At 44.6% G+C, this 26,017-nt stretch overlaps 1 protein-coding gene across 1 annotated transcript in view; it reads left to right on the forward strand.

Moving 5' to 3' along the window:
- The window catches only part of TRAPPC9 (trafficking protein particle complex subunit 9), a 567,308-nt gene that overhangs the window by 47,512 nt on the left and 493,779 nt on the right, over window positions 1-26,017 (forward strand). Inside the window, 5 exon segments of the mRNA XM_060243197.1 lie at window positions 3,907-4,033; window positions 6,146-6,291; window positions 12,690-12,775; window positions 22,559-22,643; window positions 22,646-22,684. Of these exon segments, the coding sequence (XP_060099180.1) occupies window positions 3,907-4,033; window positions 6,146-6,291; window positions 12,690-12,775; window positions 22,559-22,643; window positions 22,646-22,684 (483 nt within the window).

The raw sequence follows: 26,017 nt of genomic DNA on the forward strand, positions 1-26,017 counted from the left end.
CTTCTAGTTCAACACCCTGCACAATGCAGGACATTCACAAATAATTGAAAATAAAGTTAAATCCATCTAAGTTAAAATAAAGTTAAATCCATCTAGGACGGAAATCCTGTGCCTGGATCGGGGGGGGGGGGGGAGGCAGGGAGTGGGATCAGGCTCCCTGATTGAGTGGTGTCAATGACCTGAAGCGTGCTAAGTGGTGTTAGCCAGCTGAAGTCGTACCAACTGCTGAACGGTGGCTTCTGGCTGTGTTAGTGTTGGAGTTGTGACCCTCTATGTATTATGTTTATGAGATATTTTAAATTTGTTGTGTTTAATTGGATATTTTATTTATTATCACTTCAGTGTTTTAATGTTGTAAGCCGCCCTGAGCCCGCCTAGCGGGATAAGGTGGGATATAAATCACAAATTAAATTAAATTAAATTAAAATAAAATATATGGTATGGTGAATGTATAATATCAGGAGATGTTTAAGATTAATTGCAGACATTACTTTAGAAAGCATGGGATCCAAACCACTTTTTGCATACAAACCAGTTTGAAATAAGTCCCATAAGATTTATTTTTTTTGCTTGTATTCTTTGATCAGTAACCCCCTCCCATTGTGTAACAAATCCGCTCTGCTTCAGATGTGGCTTCATATATATGGCAGGAGTTGGACAGGTGGTAGAGGAGGTGCTTCTGTCTATACAAAAATGTCCAGTTGCCCCCTCTTATATGGTCATTGGTTTGTCAAAATGACTTTTAACAATTCATATGCCCCAAGGGGATATTTTGTATCAGTTATTCATAATATAGCATTACTTCCCCCTGCAGTGACAAAAATGTAATGCTGATTGCATTGGGTTAGAGGGAACCAAATTTGCTATGGTCCATTTTTCTTCCTTGAGCCGAGGGGGTGGCTGAGCTCAGAATCTGCCAAGGGGGTGGCTGAGCTCAGAACTCCTGACTTCCAGAAATGGAATTGCAGCAGGAATCTTGAAACGGTTCTCCGTGCTCTTCCATTAGTACATAAAATGGCATTCTGCCTCCACCTGAATGCGTCTTTGTATTAGGCTTTGAGACTGTCATTTGAGGCGCTCCCCATGCCGTGATTTTCAAGCTTTGTTGCATTCCACTTGCTTTGGATTCATGCATACTCATTAACTTCATTCACAATTGGCACCTGAGAAGGAAAAAGCAGTCTCGGTTCCGGAAAGTGAGAAATTTCTTGGATGCCATTTCGGGGGCGGGGGGGGGCAGAGTTTTGCCAGTCGGAGCATTCTAAGGCTTTATTTTCCAGCTCAGTGGTTGACAGTAGCTATGATGTGCCATTTGGGTTTAACCGTGAATTTCGCAAGTTATATTGGGTAGTTGTGAAAATCATTTTCTTTTAGGAATCTCGGGGTTATTGATTCAAAGGCTGAAATGAAAAATATAATCAGACTGAGCAGGGAATCTGGTATAAATTAATGCTTGGCATTAAATCATGAGAGAAAGTGAAAGATGGTTTATCTGACACTTGGCTAATGAGTTGGCTTAATGTGCTAAAAAAAAATGTTGGTTAATTGAAAGTGCCTGCAACTTGTCTTTGCATAACTCATTAGGGTTCTCCCCCCCCTTGCCCCGTGTCAGGCAGTTAATTACAGTAGCGAGAAACGAAACAAAATACGTTTTGCGATATAGGCTTGGCTTGATAATATGATTGCAGTGAAATATTTTCTCTTTTGTGTGTGTGTGTGTGTGTGTGTGTGTGCGCCTTTTATCTTGGGAAAGACTTGGAATGTCTTAGAATCATAGAGTTGGAAGGGACCTCTAAGGTCATCTAGTCCAACCCCCTGCACAATGCAGAAAACTCACAAACACTTCCCCCTAAATTCACAGGAAAGTAGACTGGTCTTGAAATAGACCAGTCATCAGTGCACTTGATGCCTAAGTTTTCAGTGCTATAATGAAATCCAAACATAATGAAATCCAAACGTATTGTGACTTAGAAACTTTAGCCTGTTATTACTATTTAGTCTTGGCATATGCCAAAACATCTTCATTAAGTTGTATGCTAATTTGCTGTTCACCTATGTAAAGATATCTGCCTATATATATGAAATGATAACTTCCGTTTCTGTGTGTCTGAGGAACTGTGCCTGCACATGAAAGCTCATCCCTTGAATAAACTTTTGTTGGTATTAAACAGGGGTGGCCAAACTGTGGCTCAGGAGCCACATGTGGCTGTTGCACACTTATAGTGTGGCTCTCCAAGCCATCACCACCCAGTCAGCCAGCTTGGAGAAGGCATTTGTCTCTTTAAATCACTTCTCCAAGCCAAGCCAACCAGTGGCTTGGAGAATGCATTTAAAGTTAAAGTGGCTGCCCTCCCTCTTCCTTCCTTCCTTCCTTCCTTCCTTCCTTCCTTCCTTCCTTCCTTCCTTCCTTCCTTCCTTCCTTCCTTCCTTCCTTCCTTCCTTCCTTCCTTCCTTCCTTCCTTCCTTCCTTCCTTCCTTCCTTCCTTCCTTCCTTCCTTCCTTCCTTCCTCCCACCCATAGCTCTCAAACATCTGACGTTTATTCTGTGTGGCTCTTATGTTCAGTAAGTTTGGCCACTTCTTGTCTTAAAGATGCCGCTGGTGTCATGGGTGCTGGGGACCCTGCAGAGGAAGTGGAGCCTGCAGAAGAAACTGTGCCCCTGCCACCTGCACCAGTGCCCCTGCCTCCTGCTGGAGAAGATCCCAGCCCCCCTGCCTCGCCCTCTCGGGTGGCGCTTATGCGTGACTGCCTCCGTCAGGACCTCAGGGATCGGAGGAGGGCGGCACGCTCACAAGCAAGACGCTCCCTGAGCCCCGAGTTTTGAGAGGATTCTGGCCCTTCTAAGAGCAAGGATGCTTGAGTTGTAACAGGATCCTGGCTGCCTCTCTGAACCAGCAATTAGCCCAAATGGGCAACAGTCAGCAGAGGGCTGTATAGCTGTAGGCTTTGGGAGGAGGCTTTGTGGAAGCAACTAGTCATCTCCCTGACGTTCTAGCATACACTCCGGCTTGACTTTGGTTTCTGGACTCCCTGACTTTGGCTTGTGACTTCTGGACTCCCTGACCTCGGCTTCTGGACCTCGGACCTGCGATACTTGTACAGTGATTCGGATTTGGCGCCTCGGACCCTCCTGCTTACTGGCTACAGACCTCAGACTGCCCCTGGACTTTGCCTGACCTGGTCCCAGCCGTGACAGCTGGACTCAAAATTTGTTCTACTGCATTTGCTCACGTGCACCCTTTGTTCTTGGGGTCTCTCTTTCTTCGTGTCATTTTGGTTTCTCTTGTGGTGTAAGCTCTTCTGGGCAGGGGCCCTGTGTTTATATTACTCTGTAAAGCACCATATAAACCAGTGATGACATCACTTAAAAATAATAGTGACAAAGTCTTTGTTTTGCAGGGCATTAAAATAATTGCTAATCAGTTCTACACAATTTTTCAAAAGAGGAGTTGGCTAGACCTCTTTGGCACATGCAACAAAATCACTTCTGAAATTCTATCAAAAGCAATTATTTTTTCTTGGTTATGTTGTTAAAGAATGCCTAATGTTGTTTAACTGCATCAAGATTATTAAAACTGAGATAGCTGGTCCCTCTGCTTTTCTGAGAGGGCGTCTAATTCATTGTATGGATGATTTTGTACAGACTTTCAAAGCTAATGAGTGGGGGGGGGGGGGAATGTTGGGTAAAAACTGTAACCTTGGGATGATTGTGGCTGGATCCAACCAGGAGGAAAGGGCCCCTTTTGACCACCCAGCAAAGCTATGCTAGGGATTATGAGACATGCATGGCCAAGCAAGGAGAGGAATGAGGTAGGATTGAATTAAACAGCTGGTTGGATCCAACTCTCTGTGTTCACATTTTGCAGTTTTGAGGCAGACATAATGGAGAATTTCCCTCTCTTTCAGAAAAGAAAGATGTAACGCAGAGTTTAGAAAATTATACCTCAAAATGCCCTGGGACAATGGAATTCATTACACTTCCAGATGGCTTAAAGCTTCCCCCTGTTCCATTCACTAAACTACCCATTGTCAGGTAAGTCGCTAGTCCAAGAAGCTGTATTTACAACTCACCAACATCTGAATGGATGGCACCCAGCCAGCCATATTAGACCCGTCAGGTTTTCATTGCTCGCCTCCTAGAGGATCGCCTCTTCCTTGTGATGTCCTGCAGATCATCGCAGCAGAGCATTTTAACTGTCTCCGAAATATGACAGTTTTGTGTCTTGTAAGCAGTTATTGTGCCGAGACAACGCTGGCTTAAGCAGCAGTTGATATTGCATTCTGTCTCCTGGCAATCCATCTCTGCCAGCTCAATAATACCCAGATTTAGTTGGCTCCAAATAATATATGCATAGTCATGATGACTCAGAAGAAACAGCATCGTTATTGATGCAGAAGCACCTTGGGAGGTCCCACAAGGTGCCTCCCTATCTTGCTTGGCCATGAGTCAGTTTCCATATATGTTTTTGTATGTGTAATTTAGCCTTGGTTCTCATGGTGGATTTTTGGGGGGGAGGGGTTTAAGGATTTTAAAGCAGGGGTGTCAAACATTCGACCCATGGGCTGAATCAAGCCCCTGGAGGGCTCCTATCAGGCCCCCAAGCAACTGGCTGCTGTCTGCTTCCTTCTGCATAACAACTTGCTTTGCTAGGCTTGCTCAGTCGCACAGGATCTACAGAGCAAAACCTCTGTGTTCTCCATTGGCTGAAGCTCCTCCCTTGGGGAGGAAGGGGGGGAGGGAAAGCTTGCTTTGCCAGGCTCTCTCAATTGCATGGCAGAGCTACTGAGCCAAGCCTCTCTTCCTTCTATTGTCTGAGGCTCCTCCCCCTCCTGGTCCCCTGGGGAAGGAAGGAAAGAGCCAGAGCTTCCTTTAACCAGTTCCCTGGATCCCATCGGAGAGATACAAAGAAAGCATCTTTAAGACCAACGAGTACTAATGTTTTAAGCATGTCTAATTTTAAGGGTTTTTTGTTTTTTTAAAACCCTTTCATTGTGTTTGCCTGTGTCCTTTATAAAGTTTATATCTCTGCTACCTGGCATTAAATGTTGACATGAATGACCTGGCCCAACAAGGTCTCATTTATGTCAGATCTGGCACTCATAACGAATGAGTTTGACATCCCTGTTTTAAAGGGTATGTTATTATGTTTTATGTTTAATTCCACTTATACCCCGCCCTCCCTGCCGAGGCGGGCTCAGGGCGGCTTACATCAAATCATAGTAAACGATGATTGCAGTCATAAAATCAATAAAACCATTAAACAGTACAAGTTAAAACAATCTACAGTTGGTGCTAACAAATCAGATGTTACTCATATTCTCAGGATGACAGTTGTTCCAGAATTCTCCTACAGTTGACTGAAGGCTTGCTGGAAGAGAGCAGTCTTACAGGCCTTGCGAAACTGAGCGAGGTCCCGCAAGGTCCTAACCTCTTCCAGCAATTGATTCCACCAGGAGGGGGCTGTCACTGAAAAGGCCCGATCGCTGGTGGTCGACAGTCTCGCCTCTTTCAGCCCAGGAATCACTAGGAGATGTTGAGATCCAGATCTTAGTACTCTCTGGGAAACGTGTGGGGACAGACAGTCCCTCAGGTAAACAGATCCTCTGCCATATAGGGCTTTAAATTATGTGCATTTTTAGTGGGTTAGCTGCCTCGATGACCCTGATGAGGGCAGAAAGGCGGGGAATAAATTTTCCCCAATAGTTTCGTATTGGTAACCGTGTTGGTCTGCAGTAGAAGAGCAAGATTTGGAGTCCAACAGTGCGTTATAGACCAACAAGGATTTCCAGAGTGTGAGCTTTCCAGAGTCAAACGTTCCCTTCATCAGATATCTGGAACTCTTGTTGGTCTTTAAGGTGATCCTGGACTCAAACCCTGCTGGGGCCTGTCATATCAGAAAGGGAACTTTGACTCGCAAAAGCATCTACCCAGGAGATCTGGTTGGTCTCAAAGGTCCCAGTGGACCGTCCCCAGGTCTTCTGGAGGTTCCTGAGTACCTATTTCTGATATTGTTCCAGGACTTGCCTCGTCTCTTCCTTTCCACTGTGTTGGCTGTTTTCATTCTCTCTGCGAAGTGACAATTTGCTTACAGGGTTTAACAAGCCTGCATTAAAAAATTATCTTGCTGTTCATCATTTTCAACAGATCCGTCAAGCTCTTAAACCTCCCCATCAGCCTTCGACCGCAAAAAATGAAGAGCTTGCTGGGCCAGAACATGTCAACCAAGAGCCCTTTTATATATTCTCCCATCATTGCTCACAATCGTGGAGAGGAGCGAAGCAAAAAAATAGGTGAGGATATGATTTCTGGTCCTTGCGAGCTTTTAAAATGCATCCCGCCTCCTGCTTGCGGTATGCCGCTGCCTCTTGCAGGCCGGCCGGCTTTTGTTCTGTAAATTGAATCAAATGGCTATTGCCAGTTTTCGGATCAATATGCTATTTCCTCCTCTTGATGATAAAACTTGACTAGACAACTTGGCACAGACGTCTTGCATCCATCCTGGCTTTGTTTCGGCTTCCCCCTGCATGAGGCCCGTGCTATCTTTTTTAAAAGGTACAAGTACCGTACCTTAAATTTTTCATAGAAATCATTCAAGATGCCTGCAGGAATAATAGATGGTTCTTTTCCCACCTCGCCTTTCCTACCTTATGTGAACCCAAGAGCCACAAGGGTTGTAGATTGGCTGGGACAGTTCAGGGTAATGTAGCTCTGAAAACTGTATTACTTGTCGAAGAAGACTTCTCAGACTGATGCTCACGTTTGTAAAAGGCAGACTAATTTAAGTGGGTGCTGGCAGATGATGTCCTGTCATCTCCTCCTGAAGATCTCAAAGGTCTTTTCACAGCAGTCCATTCCTTAAGCTCTTCCATACTCCTGTCTTCTCCCCCCCCACCCCCAACTCCATCTGCATTTTTCTCCCCCCCCACCCCCAACTCCATCTGCATTTTTCTGTGCGGTTTAAAAAAAAAAAGGAAACCACCCTCCCTCTTGTGAGTGTACTCAAACTATCTCCAAAAATTGAGTAAGAAGGCACAGTTAATCATTTTAAGTGAATTGACAGAAATTTAAGAGGGTAGCCATACTGGTCTCCAATAGAACAGGTAGATTCAGCTGGACCAACTAGTTTTTTGAGCTTTTAACAATCAAAAGCTCCCTTCGTCAGATGAAAGTTTGCATCTCCAAAGTCTTTTTGGTCTCTAAGTTGCTCAACAAACAAACACAACCCTTTATTGGCATATAGCAGATTATAAATAAGGCAAAAAAGAGATACAGAAATAACAAAATAAACCAGTCGTATACAGCTATACAATGGACAATCGATCCTTGATTACCAGACTCAAGAATAAAGCAACCTTTTCAGTTATTTCAGTGAAAATCATTCAGAAGATGGTATACCTTTGCAGCATCTGAGCAACTTGTCATATTGAGCAGAATTGGGTCTAGAAACCTAAGGCATATAGTATCATATTTGGAGCAGTAAAGAAGAATATGGGACAATGAATCAACTTGTTTTAAATTGCATGCACAAATTCTTAATGAGAGTGGGATTTTTTTATATCTACCATTGGTAACTGCTGATGGGATAGTATTACATCTGGCAAGAGTAAAATGCTCTGTGCAGTTGTGGAACATGAAGAGTTAGAACATAAGAACATAAGAGAAGCCATGCTGGATCAGGCCAATGGCCCATCCAGTCCAACACTCGTGTCACACAGTGGCCATATATATACACTGTGGCTAATAGCCACTGATGGACCTCTGCTACATATTTTTATCCCCCTCTTGAAGCTGACTATGCTTGTAGCCGCCACCACCTCCCGTGGCAGTGAATTCCACATGTTAATCACCCTTTGGGTGAAGAAGTACTTCCTTTCATCCATTTTAACCTGACTGCTAAGCAATTTCATCCAATGCCCCACAAGTTCTTGTATTGTGAGAAAGGGAAAAAAGTACTTCTTTCTCCGCTTTCTCTATCCCATGCATTATCTTGTAAACCTCTTATCATTATCTTGTAAACCTCTATCATATCAGATAAGAAGGCAAATGACCAATAATTGGGGAAATTCCAAAATTCAAAGGGGGGAGCAAGATGTAAATGTTCTACACATTTGTGAAACAAGAGTTGATAGATAAGAAGGCAGATGACCAATAATTGGGGAAATTCCAAAATTCAAAGGGGGAAGCAAGATGTATTCGCAGCACTGATTAGTTTTTGCAATTAATATAAAATTCTATGTTTGATTAGATAATATGCCTTTGTAAACGTGGAATGTAAATTGCCTCTCGGACTTGAATCTAGCTGACAGACAGGTAACTGTGCTAAACTCCAGCATATTTATGAAGGTCCAGTCAATAATTGTGATCTATTGAATGCGTTTTTATTCTGTCCTTCCTCCACAAATTCAGGGCAGTCATACATGCTTTTACCTCTTTCCATTTAATGCTCACAACAACCCTGTGAGGTAGATGAAGCTAAGTATTAGTGACTGGTTCCAGGTCACCTAGCAAGCTTCATGAGAAATCTGTGACTTGAATCCGGGTCTCCTAGATCGCAGGCTCACACTTCCAACCAATGCATCACTCTGGATCTGCAAGAATAATAACACTTAGAAATGTTATAGTGTGTTTATAATATCCAAAGTACTTGATATATATTTTTCTCAGCGGATTCTACACCGGCCCTGCATTGTGTGCCATTATTGTTGTTGTTATATCAGTAATGCAAACAAGTGCCCACTTCACTCATGATATTTTACAGTAGGAAAATAGTAGTAGTAGTAGTAGTAGTGATGGCCACAGGAATAAACAACTTTATTAAGGGATTAGATAGATTTATGGAAGATAAGTCTATCATTGGGTACTAGCCATGGTGACTGAGGGGAACCTCCACATTCAGAGGCATTAATTTTCAGAATCCCAGAGCCAGGAGGTAACATCAAGGGAAGGCCTCAGCCTCCATGCCTTGCTGTTGGCCCTCCAGAGGAGCTGGCTGGCCTCTGTGTGAGACAGGATGTTGGACTAGATGGACCAGTGGTTTGATCCAGCAGGGCTCTTCTCATGTTCTTATTTGCCCCCCAGAGGAACTGGTTGGCCACTGTGTGAGACAGGATGCTGGACTATAAGGACCACTGGTCTGATCCAGCAGGGCTCTTCTCATGTTCTTATGTACAGTAGTTTGAATACTGAATAAGCAGCTCTGCTAGGCGTGCCATCCTCCAGGTGGAGTCTGGAGATCTCCTGGAATTGCAATTGTTGTTCATACTGCAGAGATCAGTTCCTCTGGAGAGGAAAAAGGCCTCCTTCGGAGAGTGGACTGTAGCATTATACCCGCACTCTCCCTGCCTGCCACAGACAACCATGGTTTCCAGTGTAAAAGCCAGGGAGGAGGGGGTTTCTGGGGACTACGGAGGCCAGGAAGTTGTGATTCTTTTCATCCTGAAGCATCTGGCCAGTTTTGAGGTCTCTAGCATTATTTTCTGTGGAGCTGTGCCTGCCACACAAATAACTGGTGGATCCTTTTATTATTATAAAGGAAGCATTTGGTCCTGTTTGGCCTTGTGACCACATCAGATGGTAGGTGAGAGGATAAGCTGGGGATGGGTGGGGGGGTTTCCGGTTCAATCAACACCTCAGCCACTAAATTCCCAGCTAACCTTCAGTGAAGCAGTATGCTCAGCTGGTGATTGAACTGGAACTCTCAAGTTCATCCTCTTGCTTATGTCATGACCTATATGGTTTTTCCTTCACGGTGTTCTCTAATTTTGTAATTTTGTAATCCTAGTCCAGTTACAGTGATTATATAGATCAGGGGTGGCCAAACTGTGGTTTGGGAGCAATGTTCCCTCTAAGCTGCAGAGTCTTGTGAGCAAAAACTCTACTTTGCGAGGTCCCTGTATTAAAGTTGTGAGCTACTGCATAAATTATTGTGCTCTGGGGCCATTTTTCCTGAGCTAAGACAAAAAAGGTATGAGCTGGAGGCTAAAAATCTGTGAGCTAGCTCATGCTAACTCAGTTTAGAGGGAACACTGCCTGGGAACCACATGTGGCTCTTGTACACATATTGTGTGGCTGTCAAAGCCCCCACCACCCAGTCGGCCAGCTTGGAGAAGGCATTTGTCTCTTTAAATCACTTCTCCAAGCTAAGCCAGCCAGCGGCTTGAAGAACACATTTAAAACTGAAGTTGCTTTCTTTCTCCCTCTTCACCCATCTATTTTCCTTCCTTCCTTCCTTCCTTCCTTCCTTCCTTCCTTCCTTCCTTCCTTCCTTCCTTCCTTCCTTCCTTCCTTCCTTCCTTCCTTCCTTCCTTCCTTCCTTCCTTCCTTCCTATTTAGACTTATATCCCGCCCTTCTCACCGAAGTGTCTCAGGGCGGCTCACAACATTATAATTTACATAAGTTTGGTTTAAAAACATTTACAAATAAGTTAAAACCATAATTAATAACAAAATAAGAATAAGAATAAAAGCAGCGGTCTATAGATGCATTTTTGTTCCATCCAGAAGATGTCCTGTGGCTCTTATGTTAAGCAAGTTTGGCCACTCCTGATCCAGTTATTTTGGACTTCCTGATTGCATTGTTTTATGTTTTGTAATTCACCTTGATTGTCACTGGGAAAGGCTGGCTATGAATAAGTAAATTGGTCTTAGGGGTAAATATTTACTGAAACCTTCGAAAGGGGACACGCCTTTTGGATGCATATCCTATGGAAGTGATGGGAAAGACAACAACTTGCTTAAAGCTTTTCAAGAATTTAATAGCAGTACTAGAGTTTGCACCCAGGCCTCTCAAATCCAAGTCTAATTTCTCTCCTTAATGTCCTGTGCTTGGAGATGATCAAAGCATGGTAAGTAATTATCTAAAAACATAAAGAGGTGTTCTTCTGGATCAGAATAGTGGCCCATTTAGTTCACCATGTTGTTTCACATCATGGCCACCTCGTTGCCCTAGAGCAGAGGTCCACAACCTTTTTGGCACCAGGGACCGGTTTTGTGGAAGACAATTTTTTCACAGACCGGGGGGGGGGGGGTGGATGATGGTTTCGGGATGACACAATGGTGCACTTTATTTCTGTTAGTTTGTTGCAGTGGTTAAGTGTGCAGACTCTTATCTGAGCGAATAGGGTTTGATTCCTCGCTCTTCCACTTGCAGCTGCTGGAATGGCCATGGGTCACCATAGCTCTCGCAGGAGTTGTCCCTGAAAGGGCAGCTTCTGGGAGAGCTCTCTCAGCCTCACCTACCTTACAGGGTGTCTGTTGTGGGGGAGGAAGATAAAGGAGATCATAAGCCACTCTGAGATTCGGAGTGGAGGGTGGGATATAAATCCAATGTCATCTTTAAAAAAGGCAGTCCTCTGTGCAAGCACCAGTCGCTTCCGACTCTGGGGTGACGTTGCTTTCACAACGTTTTCATGGCAGACTTTTTACGGGGTGGTTTGCCATTGCCTTCCCCAGTCATCTACACTCTCCCTCCAGCAAGCTGGGTCCTCATTTTACGGCCTTGAAAGGATGGAAGGCTGAGTCAGCCTGAGCTAACTTCTGCTGGGATCAAACTCAGGTCATGAGCAGAGAGTTCAGACTGCAGTACTGCAGCTTTACCACTCTGTGCCACGGGGCTTCTCATCTTCTTCTTACATTGTAATATATAATGAAATAATTATACAACTCACGCCTGGTTGCTAACAGGCCACGGACTGGTACCGGTCCACGGCCCGGGGATTGGGGACCTCTGCCCTAGAGGGCCAACCAATTGGCCATGGAGGCCAAGATCCACCCCTGATATTCACCGGTATTCACTGGTTTGCCTCTGAATTTGGAGATTGCCTTTAATCATTGTGGCTAGTGGACCTTGATGGGCCACTCCTCCATGAATCAGTCCACCTCTGATTCTTTATTTGCCTGTGCTTCTGTAACATCTTCTCCTTTAACTCAACCTGTCTGAATATACTGCAGAAAGCTACCGAGCCCCACAAAATGTCCAGGTTGCATACAGGAGGCAAACAGAAGTGCGTGCCCAACAGGAACTTGGAAGCAAGGCATTTTCATTCTGGAGGGCGGCTCTGTGATCCGGCACGACTGTCCTCCTTGTTCACATGGCTGCTTTTCTCAGACTTTTCTGGGACACGGTATAAATTTTAGATCAACAGCCATGATTCACCTTTGGAATGAAACCTCGGATGATGGTACATGACCAGCAAGCACAAGCAATCTAAGGGCCTCTTAGATATGCAGGCGACAGCAGGGTGATGTTGCTCCCCTCCTGCAACTTCAGTGGGTGTCCGCTGCTGCTGTGGTATGTCAGCAAGTCTTCACAGTGCAGTGTGAACAAACAACATGTGCTACGATGGAGATAACAGAAGTTTGAGGCCATACACTGTGCATGTTAGGATGATTGCTGTTTTACCTGGAAAGTTTCCTGAAGGCAGAAAACACTTACACATGCTCAAAAAGCATATGTGTTGCCCTTTTTGATATTTAAATAGGCCTTCTGCCCTTTTTGATATTTAAATAGGCTTTCTTGGGGGTGGGGGATTGGTTTGAGGATGCTGATCGCAGGATTGAGATTTTAGAGAGATAATGTCTCTGCTGAAATGCATGATCATACAGAACAGCTCTGTTTTTGTTTAGAGTTCTGTGTTTCCCCCTTGTGTTGTGAAACTAACCTTCTGTTTATCGTCTTCTTTCAATATAGATTTTCAGTGGGTCCAGGGAGATGTCTGTGAAGTTCAGTTGATGGTGTATAATCCAATGCCTTTTGAACTTCGTGTGGAAAATATGGTACGTTTTACATCCTTGGTAAATGGGAATCTTGATTAGTTTTTGACCAAACGTTGGGTTTAATTCCAAAGATTCTATTCAGCAGAGGGCAGTGTGGGCAAAATCTTGCCAAATTCTGCTGAAGGAGGTTAGTGATTATTCTTGTTCCTCACACAGCAATCAGTGGTGACTTTGCTGAACCATCTTTATTGGTTTTTAATGCGTTTTTAAAAAGATATTTGTTTTAGCTTTCTCTAAATCAGTACAAAGCTGTGAGCCATTTCTATTTGAGACATATTCTTTTGTTCTGTTGTATATGATTTGCACGTTTTGCTGCTATATGGATTATTATTACTACTGGAATAAAGTTAGAATCCAGTGGCACCTGGATCTGTCATTACTACTTATTCATTATAAATAAGATTTTTACCTCATTGTTCTGCCTTCATAGTGTTAAGCCAATTGCCCTAAAAATAGGATTTGGGGGAATTTAGAGTGGAGGGCAATCAGCCTTTCAGAAGGCGTCTGCTTTGGAAGTTACCCAATAATGAGGCAATATAATATAATAATCAAGGGGTTTTATTATAGAATAAAGGCAAACATACAAAAGTATAAAGACACACAACACACATACAGTCCTAATAAAGATAGGGTTGAAATAGACGGGTAAACACAAGGCTTGACAAACAAGGTAATGATTACCTATCGTAGTCTTCAAGGAAGGCTCCAGTGGGGATGAAAAAGGAGATGGGGGATGGACGCTCAACTGATCAGGTATCGGGGGTGTATCTAACAGCGGAGTATGTGGTACTGTCAGATGCACATGTGTGGGATGTAGGGTCAGAGCTTATAAGGTCCTCCTTAAGCCCTTAGGGGGTAGGAGGGCAAAAGGATTATGACACTGGGTCAGATGGGGCATGATGCAGTGTCACATGGTGTAACCTCAGGAAAAGGGGAGGCTCCAGAATGACAGTTAGGGTATGGCATGGGTGAAGGCATGGGTGGAGGTATTGGGTGGAGGTGATTAAACAAGCTATCCAAACTTATCTAAAGGTGACAATAGAGGTCCAAATTGATACCTAAGGTGACACCCGATTTATACAAAGAACTCTGGCTCTAGGTGAAGCTGGTCTTCCTCTTTTGCTCTTCTTGCTAACACCGTCCATTGTCTAAAGTTCCATTTGACAAGGACTTGGACGGTCTGGCAGGGTCCACGCCTAAGCTGAGCTCGATTTCCTTATGTTGATGTAACATCTGCTGAGTATGCGAGCCTCTCGCTTCTGTCATGGAGTCTGGCACTGCAGGGAGATGGTCGCTGATGATGTTAGCCTACCAACATGTCTTTCACAGTCAAGGCTGGAAACCGCTTGCCCGGACAGTTCCTGGCGGCACAACTTCTTCCATTGCAGCAGCCGAGATGGTGCACACACGGAGCGGCTGGAAACCCATCTGTACCTCTGGCTAGCACTCTTCCAGAGATATAGAGTGCTGTTGTAACACTGAGGCTGTTAGTATTCACACAAGTCTCTTATAAAATGGTAGATAAAACCTATGTTTCACAGCAGATGTGTGTGAGTTGAATCTCCAGGCACCCTGGCAACCAAATGGGTGATTTCAATGTCAGTATATAACTGAAATTAGGGGTCTCTTGCTCACAATAGCAGCAATGAGGCAGCTACTAAATTAAAACCTTCAGATTAAAATATCTTAAAAACCATTAAAACCAGCACACAAATATATTGTTAAAACAAGCTAAATAAGCTTAAAATAGGTTTAAATACCAAAAAATGCGAACAGTTAAAACATTGGGGAGGAAGGAGGGATCACTGAGGGAATGCCAAATGGAAAAAAAAAAGTCTTCATCCGTTGGTGGAAGATGGCAACAGAAGGGGGACAGGCAGATCTCCTTGGGGATAGAGTTGGGTCTTCCTCTTTTCCTACTGCCTATGACTTTTCCTAGCATTATTGGAGTCCCCCCCCCCACCAGTGACTCTTGTCTTTTCATACTGTGGCCAAAGGATGATAACCTTAGTCATTTTAGTTTCTGAGGAGGATTCAGGCTTGATTTGTTCTAGACATGAGCTACTTGTCCGAACGTCATCATCTCTTCCAGCTTGCATTTTGCAGTGCCCTTCGCTGTACTGACTCCCAAACTAATGTCTGGTGACCTTGATGTACACCCAGCAAATTTCCAATGGCCTATTAATGTAACACAATCTACTGCTTTGAAATCACTTGGCATAAATGAGCAGCCAGTACTGTTAGTTGAGAACATCTTTTGCTACACAGTGAAATTCGTCAAGAAGGAAGAGCCAATTAACTAGGATAGGGCAGGCCTCGTTAAGGGCAGGCGGTCTCAGGAGCGGAGCTCCGGAACCTCTAAATTTTATTGTGCTTTCTTACTCCCCCTCCCCCCCAAAAATACTTGCTTCTGGGTTCCATTGTTCAAACCCCCCCCCCCCCCCCCCGTGTGAATTTTGCTGACCTCTTAAATTTTTGACAAACTTTATAATATTTCCCCCAAAAAACATAGAAAGCAGACAGATGGAAATCTTCATCATGCCACTGTGGCCACATAGGAGAAAGTAATTTAAAACGTATGATGGGAGTAAGGTTTAATTATGACAGTTATAATTCAAGAAGCATTTTCCGGTGGATGCTGAGCTGATATAATTTAGTCCACCTTCCGGTGATGTCAAGGGTGTGTGGCAGATGCAAATGAGTTGTGATGATGACTTCTGTCACCTCTTTTTCTACAAAATGACCCCTGAAATAGGGCAACAGTCCAAGTTCATCCCATTTTTAATGGAATGGTGGCTAGGAATCATATGTACCTTAAATGTACATTCTTCATACCATTCATTTAGCACTGAGAATCTAAAATTAAATGTTGCCATGACAAAAAAAGAACATGAAGGTAAAAGTCCTTATTCTCTGAAAAGCCATAGCCTGTTTAGCAGATTGGGTAGATTTTATTTTTATGCAAATTTTCAGACTGAGGGGGAAACCTAAAACGGCATCTCATTTCCTCTTATTGCACCTTGAATGAAGTTACAGTGCCACTGTTATAATTGTGTTTTCAAGGAAATGATTTGTGATGTCATACTTTCATCATGATGATTTCCCCACAGGATCATACAGCTGAAGTAGATGGGTTTTTGGAGGAGAATGTGTTTTTTTTTCCATAGGCACATAATTCTGCAAAATGAGTTAAACCAGTGTCGCTGAAAATGGTATTTTGGTTTTTTTTTTTTATTTCCCCAAAGCATTTAGTGTTGCTTCAAGGAATCAGTTTTTTTTTGTTTTCCCCTCTCTCTTTAGGACACCCTCTTTAAATGCAATCAGCTATTTCTGTAGCGGATTGCTTTGTCACTGGCAATTATCTTGTTGTCATTGCTTCCTTCTGCTGAAGCCTCCTGTGACCTGCATAGATTAGAAACTGAACACGGCTGATAATTTTGGATCTGTTAAAACTGGGGTGGGGAAAAAAAGCACCTGAACGCCTAAAATCTGGCCAAACTGACACATCTTTTACTGCTGTGATCCTGCGAGCCCTGACCCGGATAGCCCAGGCTAGCACAGTCTCATCTGATCTCAAAAGCTAAGCAGGTTGGCTCCAGTTAGTACTTGGATGGGAAACCACCAAGGAAGTCCAGGGTCGCTATGCAGAGGCAGGCCGTGGCAGACCTCCTGAATCTCAGGCTTCCTCAGGAGGTGGTGGGCTCTCCTTCCTTGGCAGTTTTTAAACAGAGGCTAGAGGTCATCTGGCAGCAATGAAGATCCTGTGAATTTTGGGGGAGGTGTTTGTGAGTTTAGAGCGGTTCCTCAGTGGAACAGGCTTCCTCAGGAGGTGGCGGGCTCTCCTTCCTTGGTGGTTTTTAAACAGAGGCTAGATGGCCATCTGACAGCAATGAGGATCCTGTGAATTTAGGGGGAGGTGTTTGTGAGTTTCCTGCATTGTGCAGGGGGTTGGACTAGATGACCCTGGAGGTCCCTTCCGACTCTTTGATTCTATGATTCCCTTTTCATGAGGAAGCCAAGCATCAAGGCTTCCTCAGGAGGTGGCGGGCTCTCCTTCCTTGGCGGTTTTTAAACAGAGGCTAGATGGCCATCTGGCAGCAATGAAGATCCTGTGAATTTAGGGGGAGGTATTTGTGAGTTTCCTGAATTGTGCAGGGGGTTGGACTAGATGACCGTGGAGGTCCCTTCCGACTCTATGATTCTATGATTCCCTTTTCATGAGGAAGCCAAGCATCAAGGCTTCCTCAGGAGGTGGTGGGCTCTCCTTCCTTGGCGGTTTTTAAACAGAGGCTAGATGGCCATCTGACAGCAATGAGGATCCTGTGAAGTTAGGGGGAGGTATTTGTGAGTTTAGAGCGGTTCCTCAGTAGAACAAGCTTCCTCAGGAGGTGGTGGGCTCTCCTTCCTTGGCGGTTTTTAAACATAGGCTAGATGGCCATCTGGCAGCAATGAAGATCCTGTGAATTTAGGGGGAGGTATTTGTGAGTTTCCTGCATTGTGCAGGGGGTTGATCCCGGGAGATCCCTTCCAACTCTATGATTCTAATCTCTCTTGCCCTGACCTGGATCCCCCAGGCTAGCTTGATCTTGGAAGCTAATTTGGGTGGGTCCTGGTTAGTAGTTGGATGGGAGACCACAAGTGAAGTCCAGGTTTCTATGCAGAAGCTGGCAATGTCAAACCACCTCTGCTTGTCTCTTGCCCTGAAAACTTTTCAGGGTTGCCTTAAGTTGGCTGCGACTTGCTGTAACTTTCCATCACCAGTCTGACTTCTGAGGGAACGATGAATTAGAGCGCCTGGATTTGTTCCACACCCCCTGATGCCAAGCCAGCTGGAACTGCGTTCCTGTGCATTCCTGCTTTAAAAAAAAGCCCTGGGTAGGTTGGGCTGAGAGTGTGTGACTGGCCCAAGGTTAACCAGCAAGCATGCATAGCAGAGTGGAGATTTGAACCTGGGTCTCCCAGATCCTAGTCCGACACTCTAATCACATGTTATGACTGAAAAGGAATGGTCCAGTCCAGTCCAGATTCATGTGAGTAGGAAAGAAGTCTTTTTAAGAAACTTCTAATGAGCTAGAATTCTTGTTCATTTTTTCCACAGATTCCTTAAAGGAATTTTTAATCTTCCTCATATTTCACGTTCCATCTTAGACGGACATTATTAAGACAAAGAGATACAGAATACATAAAGTGTTGTTGTTTTTAGTGGGCCATTGTGTGTGATTACAGCACAGAACTGATCAGATGCAATGGGGGGGTGGACGGGGAGGTGGTTAATTCTGAGTTATGCAGAGAACAAAATTGGTTAATAAGCGAGCGTTTGTCCCATAAACCTTTACGACTCATGTTGTGCTTGAAAGTTATTTAGCTGTGGTTTATTGTCTCATGAGCTACCCAGAGCGAAAAGTTAATTTCTTCCCTGTCAAATAGCATGTGAATAATTAGACCAGTTTTCTTCGCCCCTTGCATCGTGGTTCTTGCCTCATGGCACCCTGTCCAATGTTAATCTGCAGAACGTGTTGAGATGTTTTGTGCTTCCCTGGAAAAGAAAGTTCTTGGCGATCAGATAGGCTGGTAGAATTGTTTTGGATTATTTGCCACAGCAGTGGGGAGTGTGGCCTCTTTGGACAGACTGATGCTTCGGAGGGATCAGATTCTCTTGTTGGGGATGATGCAACGTCGGCGGAGCCTTAGGTTGCTGGTGGACCAAGCGTGGCTGTTTGAAATTTCAGGTTTCAGTGATGCATACTTTTGTAGTTTCACAGCTAGAGCGCTGCAATGGGCTCTGCACAATGTTACCCTTGAAGACAACCCAACAGGGTTTTGAATTCAGCAGCCTGAATATTGTGAGGGGCTAGCAGAAAAGAATGTATCTTGCCTATTTTTTTTGAAAGCTGTGCTGGCCCAGGTTAGCACAGTCTTGTCAGATCTCTGAAGCAACATCGGGTGGACCTTAATGAGGACTTAGATGGGGGGGCCATCAAGGACGACGACGAAGAAGAAGAAGAAGAAGAAGAAGAAGCAGCTCCTCTTCTTCCTTGGAGGTTTTTAAACAGAGGCTAGATGGCCATGTGACAGCAATGAAGATCCTGTGAATTTAGGGGGAGGTGTTTGTGAGTTTCCTGCATTGTGCAGGGGGTTGGACTAGATGACCCTGGAGGTCCCTTCCAACTCTTTGATTCTATGAAGAAGAAAAAGACATTGGATTTGTATCCCACTCTCCACTTCGAATCTCAGAGTGACTCACAACCTCCTTTACCTTCCTCCCTCACAACAAACACCCTGTGAGGTGGGTAGGGCTGAGAGGGCTCTCCCAGAAGCTGCCCTTTCAAGGACTCTTCTGAGCTATGACTGACCCAAGGCCATTCCAGCAGGTGCATGTGGAAGAGTGGGGACTCAAACCCAGTTTTCCCAGATAAGAACCACTACACCAAACTGGCTCCAGGAGAGGCAGTCAATGGCAAAACACCTCTCTTTGTCTCTTGTTTTACAAAACATGTAGGTCCCTTTCTCAAGCACTTCCCCCCAACTGGTTTTGAGAGGTTAGGTCTGGATATGCAAAAACACATCTTGGGAACAATGCTGTGTAATAAGAAGGAAAAAAAGGTTCTAAATGATAAGATCAATTATTGCCTACAAAAAAAGGAGGATGGAGAAAGGCAAGAGGCAAATTAAAAAAAAATACAATTCAATCAGCGTGGATTATATCCAACCAACTTTTCGGCTGGTGAAAAAGGAAGGAGGGTTCTCATTTGGACCCCCTCCCAAACCTGCCCCCCCCAACCCTTTGCTGGGGATCATGGGACTTATACAAAAGCCATATGTGAGGAAGATTGTAGAAAGGAGGGAAAGTGGGTGAAATTGAGTGAAGAAGCAGGCCGCATCTGACACAAAAATTCTGAGCGCAGACAGCTGCAATATTCAGATACGTCTTGCCCATGGCTAATTCCGTAGAGCACTCCTGTTTGTGGTTGTAGGCACAGTCCCCCTCCCCACCCGCCACCCCCAGAGGAGGGAGAAGCGTAGGAATTTCAGAGTGTAAGAGGAAAAGGGAGCAAACTGACAGATGGCAGAGAGAGAGAGAAGCAGGGGAAAGGGACTTGTGTTTGAAGCAGGACGATTTAAGTTTTGTCAGGGAAGGAGGGTGCCTGCATCAGAAGAATGGAAGGGATGGGGGGGTAAGCAAGGGAGAGTTTTCAGCCAGGTTTGGCTGGATGAGATAAAAAAAGGGGGGGGGGTTCAGGAGAGAGAGGGAGAGACTGATCCAGAGAGAAGAATTGCTGGAGGGAACAAGACACTGAACAGAAAGGAGAGATAGAATGCAAAGGGATATACTGGATTTATGTCCCGCCCTATACTCTAAATCTCAGAGGGGTCACAGTCTCCTTTACCTTCTCCCCTTCCCTACAACAGACACCCTATGAGGTAGGTAGGGCTGAAAGAGCTTTTACAGCAGCTGCCCTTTCAAGGACAACTCTTACCAGAGCTATGGCTGACCGAAGGCCATTCCCTTAGCTGCAATTGGAGGAGTGGATAATCAAACCCGGTTCTCCCAGATAAGAGTCTGTACACTTAACCACTACACCTGCAGATAGTGCAGGGAAAAAGGGAGAAAGAGACTGAGGAAGAGAGTTAAGTCACAGGTTGCTGAACCCCCCTCCCCCCAAGTATGGGACCATATTATGCTATGGATATAGGGGAAGATGTCACTGCCCCCCCCCCCCCCCAGTCCACTGTAAGTAAAGTACAGTGGAGCCTGAACGTTAAATTAGGCACAGAACCTGTTGGTTTTCTCCAAGAAAATTAAAGTCAGATGCAATACCATCTCAAAGGTAGGACAATAAGGTATCACATAAAGAAATTTGCAGTCTTGCCTGGGTGCTTGCTTCGTGAGTCCCAAGATCATCGGCGACAGCATCGTCATTGTTTTGAGATATCAGCAGTCATCTTAAAGATACTTTACAGCTTCCCAAACCATTCGGAAGCCACCAGATATTACAATTTAGCTTCTTTCTTCAGTTTAATCACAGTAGCGGTAGACCCCTCTTCTGTTTAGATCCATCTCTGTTCAGATTAAATCCCTAAAACAGAAAGCCCCCCACAGGACAGGAGGGAGGAAGCTGACAATAAATGTCTCAGCTTTCCCATCAGATTTTCATTTCGGTTTCCCCTTCAGAGATCAGCCTTCATCACTATGGAGTCAACACGAAACAGGCAGTGTTACCCAAACTGGTCCCTGAGTCAGGGCAGACACGTGAAGAGGATCGTCTATATGTGTAAATCTAGAACCCAGATAGGGAATGAAGTAACTACAGAATTGGTGCAATGTGTGTACTCTGCCTAGCTCTGGATAGTAACTGAGTTGCGGCGTTTTGTACCAACCAGACTTTCCAAGTTGACTTTTAGGGCAAACCCATGTAGAGTGCATTCCGGTAGCTTCGATTATATCATGGCTTGGATCCAGATGGCCAGACCAGCTGGATTGAGGTAGGAATGCGGAAAAAACATTTTTTTTGCAGCTACAGTAACTTGTTTCTTTGTTAAAAATGTGTAGTCCCATAAAATCCCTGCACCTTTAACGGAATCAGCAAGTATGTGTTGGACCCCATTGGATGTAGAAAGTGTGTTATCCCTTCAAGACCTTAGCATTCTCAGTGACTTCATCTCCTTCTTGTGATGATTCAGGTTCATTTTGTTCATCCTTAACTGTTGAAGGGAAGCAATCAGGCAGTGGTTCAGGACCTCTACAGCATCTGGGTTGGGGGGTGGGAGATGAGGCGTATAGAGAAATATATAGTTGGTTATTGTCAGCATATTAGAATCACAGATTCATAGAGTTGGAAGGACCCAGGGTCATCTAGTCTAACCCCTTGCACAATGCAGGGACTTCAGAAATACCTCTCCCCCACATCCCCTTCCTGACCTTCTTATGATCTGCCTAATTCACGGAATCACCATTGATACCACCTATGTTTTATGTTAGTTAAGTTTAAAAATTCAATAAAATTAAATTGGGGGGAAAAAAGAATCAGCATTGCTGTCAGGTGGCCATCCAGCCTCTGTTTAAAAACCTCCAAGGAAGGCGAGCCCACCACCTCCCGAGGAAGCCCTGTTCCACTGAGGATCCACTCTAACTGTCCGGAAGTTCTTCCTGATGTTTAGTCGAAAACTCTTCTGATTTAATTTCAAACTGTTCATTCCGGTCTGACGTTCTGGGGCCATAGAAAAGGACTCTGCACTATCCTCTATATGGCACCCTTTCAAGTACTTGAAGGTGGTGATCATATCACCTCTCTGTCGTCTCCTCTCCAAGCTAAACATACCCAGCCCCTTCTGCCTTTCATCGTAGGATTTGGTCTTCTCACCACTCACCATCTTTGTTGCCTTCCTTTGGACTTGTTCCAGCTTGTCTTTATCTTCTTAAATGGGGGTGCCCAAAACTTGAGAATTACTAGGCTGCAGCAATGAACAATGAAAACTTTTGACGGTATAAGCTACCACTGATCATATCACCATCGGTTTTCTTTCATGCCTTGTCTTCCATATTTGTAGATAGATCCAAGTGGGCGGCCGTGTTGGTCTGAAGCAGTAGAGCAAAGTAGGAGTCGAGTGCACCTTTAAGACCAGCAACGTTTTATTCAGAACATAAGCTTTCGAAAGCTTTACGTTCTGAATAAAACTTTGTTGATCTTAAAGGTACACTTGACTCCTACTTTGTTCCACATAAGTACTTAGCTTTATTCGGCTGAGTGTAATTCTTATACATCTGTCTTCCATCTCTCCCAGGGGCTTCTGACAACTGGAGTTGAGTTCGAATCTCTTCCTGCAGCACTCTCCCTCCCTGCGGAGTCTGGCCTTTACCCTGTGACGCTTGTGGTGTCCCTCAGTCTGCAGGGCAAATCACGATCAACGGTAAATATTGCTTTTGCTGTTTTCTGATGGTTCCTGAAGAGTGAGATTAGTCGACTTTGGAAAGCTTGCACCAATGTTATGTGTTTCCTGAATGACTGTCTCCCCACCTCCTCCCCCCGCAAAGCTCCCTAACTATTGTTTTCTTTGCTGTGATTCTGGCTGGCTACAGGAGGTGCCTGTGAAGGAAAAAGTAGCCATAAATTGCCTACTGTGCCTTTTTTATTACCTGTTGTTAAAAACTGTACACAGTATTCCTTCAAGTCGGGACTGTGTAAATGATCTTGACAACAGACTATTGAGCTGAACTAATTGACTATGAAATTTAAATGAAAGGACTTCTTTTGTTAAAAAATCCTGCTCTTCTCTTCTCTAAAGCTGTTGTGTATCAATCAAAACTATGAAAACAAGAGGCTTATCCTCCCCCTCCACCCTGGCAAGGATTAATTTTAATTTTCTTTTTAGCTAGTTTGTTTTCTAGCAAGTCAGTCAGGGGTCTGCTGCCAGAGCCCAGCCCTTTGTCGGGACTCTTGAACAGGGGAAGGCATTTTCCCCTTGAGAGAATGAGCCCATTGTTCTGAAAAGGTTAACTTTATTTATTAAGCACAAATGATTAAATTGAAGGCAAAACAGAAACGGCATTTCAAAGGCAGCAACAAAAATACCCCAAAAGTCAAAATAAAAATGCTTCGTATATCAGCTTGAGCAAGTCTTAATCCAACCTTTACTAAAATCTTTGGCAATTAAGATGTCTTCCTCATGGCTAGAGAGTTGGGTGTATGAAGGGCTTTCTTTGTAGCAGGAGCTCCTTTGCATATTAGGCCACACACCCCTGATGTAGTCCATCCTCCAAGAGCTTACAGGGCTTTTAGTACAGGGCCTACTGTAAGTTCCAGGAGGATTGGCTACATCGGGTGTGTGGCCTAATATGCAAAGGAGCTCCTGCTACAAAAAGAAGCCCTGTGTGTGTGTGTCTTTGGAGAGCATGGAACTAGATTAGAGAGGGAAAGGGAATGAAAGATAATTCAAGGAGGAGGCTTGGGGTCCTGATATCAAAAGGGAAGAGGCCATGGATCAGTGGTAGAGCTTCTGCTTTGCATGCAGAAGGTCCCAAGTTCAAGCCCCTGCATTTCCGGTGTTTTTTTTTTAAAAGACCAGGCAGTAGACAATGTGAAAGACCTCTGCCTGAGACCCTGGAGTTCCACTGCCAGTCTAAGTAGACGGTATTGAGCATGATGGACCAAGGGTCTGATTCTATACAAGACAGCATTGTGCGTGTGTTCATATGTCCAAGTTATGCTGGAGACATGGACCAGTGGGAGAGCAGGTGTTGCTGGGAGCCTGAGAATCAGGGGGTCTAGAGTGGGACTCCATGACAGAAACCAGCAGGGGTCATTTTGTAGAAAAAGAGGTGCCGGAGCTCATTAGCACAACTTATTTGTATATGCCACACACCCCTGACATCACCAGAAGGTGCACTAAATTATATCAGCTCAGCATCTACCTGAAAAGGCTTTTTGAATTAGAATGGTCATAATAAAACCTTACTCCCATCATACTTTTCAAATTACTTTCTCCTATGTGGCCACAGTGGCATGATGAAGATTTCCATCTGTCTGCTTTATCTGTTTTGGCTATTTCCCCATTTTTGTGTGGGGAAATATTAGAAAAGATTTCAGGTTTTCACGGCTGGTAACATCATTAGGGTTTGTAGAATCTTTCGGGCTCAAGTGCCGTGTTCTACTGGAGAAAGTTTTCCTTCCAGACGTTTCATTCTCAGCTGCGGAGAACATCCTCAGTGGTGTTGCAGCCGGAGCAGGCGCTCTGACCTTCTTGGCTGCTGGGAGCTGCTATTTCTAGGCTGGAGAGGGTCTGATGAAAGGGCAGTTGGTTTGTAGATGTGCCCATTGTTTGGTGGGGCTTCCTGGAAGGGTAGTGCTAAGGAAACTGGCTGTTGAATGTCACAAATGAGGCCTGAAAACCAGGATCTGTGTCAGAGTAGGGGAGAGGTAGAGAGTAGGGAACATGAGCCATACTGAGAGAAAAGGGGAGATTTTTTTTTTTTAAAGGAAGACATTTGATCATAGCTATCTTTTTTTGAAGAATGTATATTGTCTCCTTCGTGGTGGAAGTAGGCTTAGATGGAAGAACCTGGATGGTTGCCTCAACCAGAATGATGCTTATAGATGTGCTGGGACTCCGGTATGGGAAATGGGCTTTGCCATTGTGATTAATTTAGGAAGGAGACTAGATTGCGCTCTCTGGTGTGTTAGGCATTGTCTGAAGTCTCCTGTCTTGATTCCTAGGCTACTGAAGAATAAATAGGGTTATCTGCTGCTAGCAAAGGGGGTAGTCATGTTAGTCTGTGGTAGCAAAATAAAAGCGACCTTCTACCACTGCCTTGAAGCAGGCAGTGGAGCATCCAGGAGAGCTGAATAGCTACCCTCCAGTCTCAGATGCACTATTTTTGAGCTAGGTGACTGAATGATTGTTGGCTTGTCAACTTTGGGGGTACTTGGATGAGGTGGATTGTTTTTATCTGTTCCATTCTGGTTTCAAGCCTGGTTATGTGACTGAAATGGCTTTGGTTGCCTTGGTAGATGATCTGTGCTAGAAGGTGGAAAGGGAAGAGTGACCCTATTAATTCTCCTGGACCTCTCCATGGCTTTTGATGCCATCAATCATGGTATTCTTGTGGAGGCCAGCTTTTGGGACTGTTCTGAGAAGCACTGTGGTGGGTACAGTCCTGCCATGAAGGTAGGTCTCAGAGTATGGTGCTGGAGCATTCAACTCCGCTTCTTGGCCTGTGGCCTATGGTGTCCAGCAAGGTTCTATCTAGTCTTCCATGTCTTCCAGTATTATGCAAAGCCACTGGGAGAAGTCATCTGGAGATATGGGCTGAGCTGTCCCCAGTAAGTGGATGACACTCAGCTCTATCTCATGCTTCCAGCAGATCCCAGGCAGGGTATGGGAATTATGAATCAGTGCCTAGAGGTAGTTTCCAGATGGATGGGAGCTAACAAACTGGAACTTAATGCAGACAAAGCAGAGGTCCTACTGGGCAATTGAAGGTCTGACCCAGAACTTGGGATATCTCTTGTGTGGATAGGACTGACTCCCCTTAAAGGAGCAGGTTGGTTTGTAGCTTGGCGGGATGCAGCAGGTGGCAGGGGTGCCTTTCACCAGCTCTGACTAGCGGTCCTTTTCTGCATGGGAAAGATTTTTCCATTATGGTGCAGACCCTGGTGACATCTAGACTAGATTACTGCACTGTATTCTGTTTGGGGCTTCCCTTGAAAACTGCCTGAAAACTATAGTTGGTATAGAATGCTGTGG

Source organism: Heteronotia binoei, chromosome 7 (assembly GCF_032191835.1).
Source record: "Heteronotia binoei isolate CCM8104 ecotype False Entrance Well chromosome 7, APGP_CSIRO_Hbin_v1, whole genome shotgun sequence".
NCBI classification, from domain to species: Eukaryota; Metazoa; Chordata; class Lepidosauria; order Squamata; family Gekkonidae; genus Heteronotia; species Heteronotia binoei.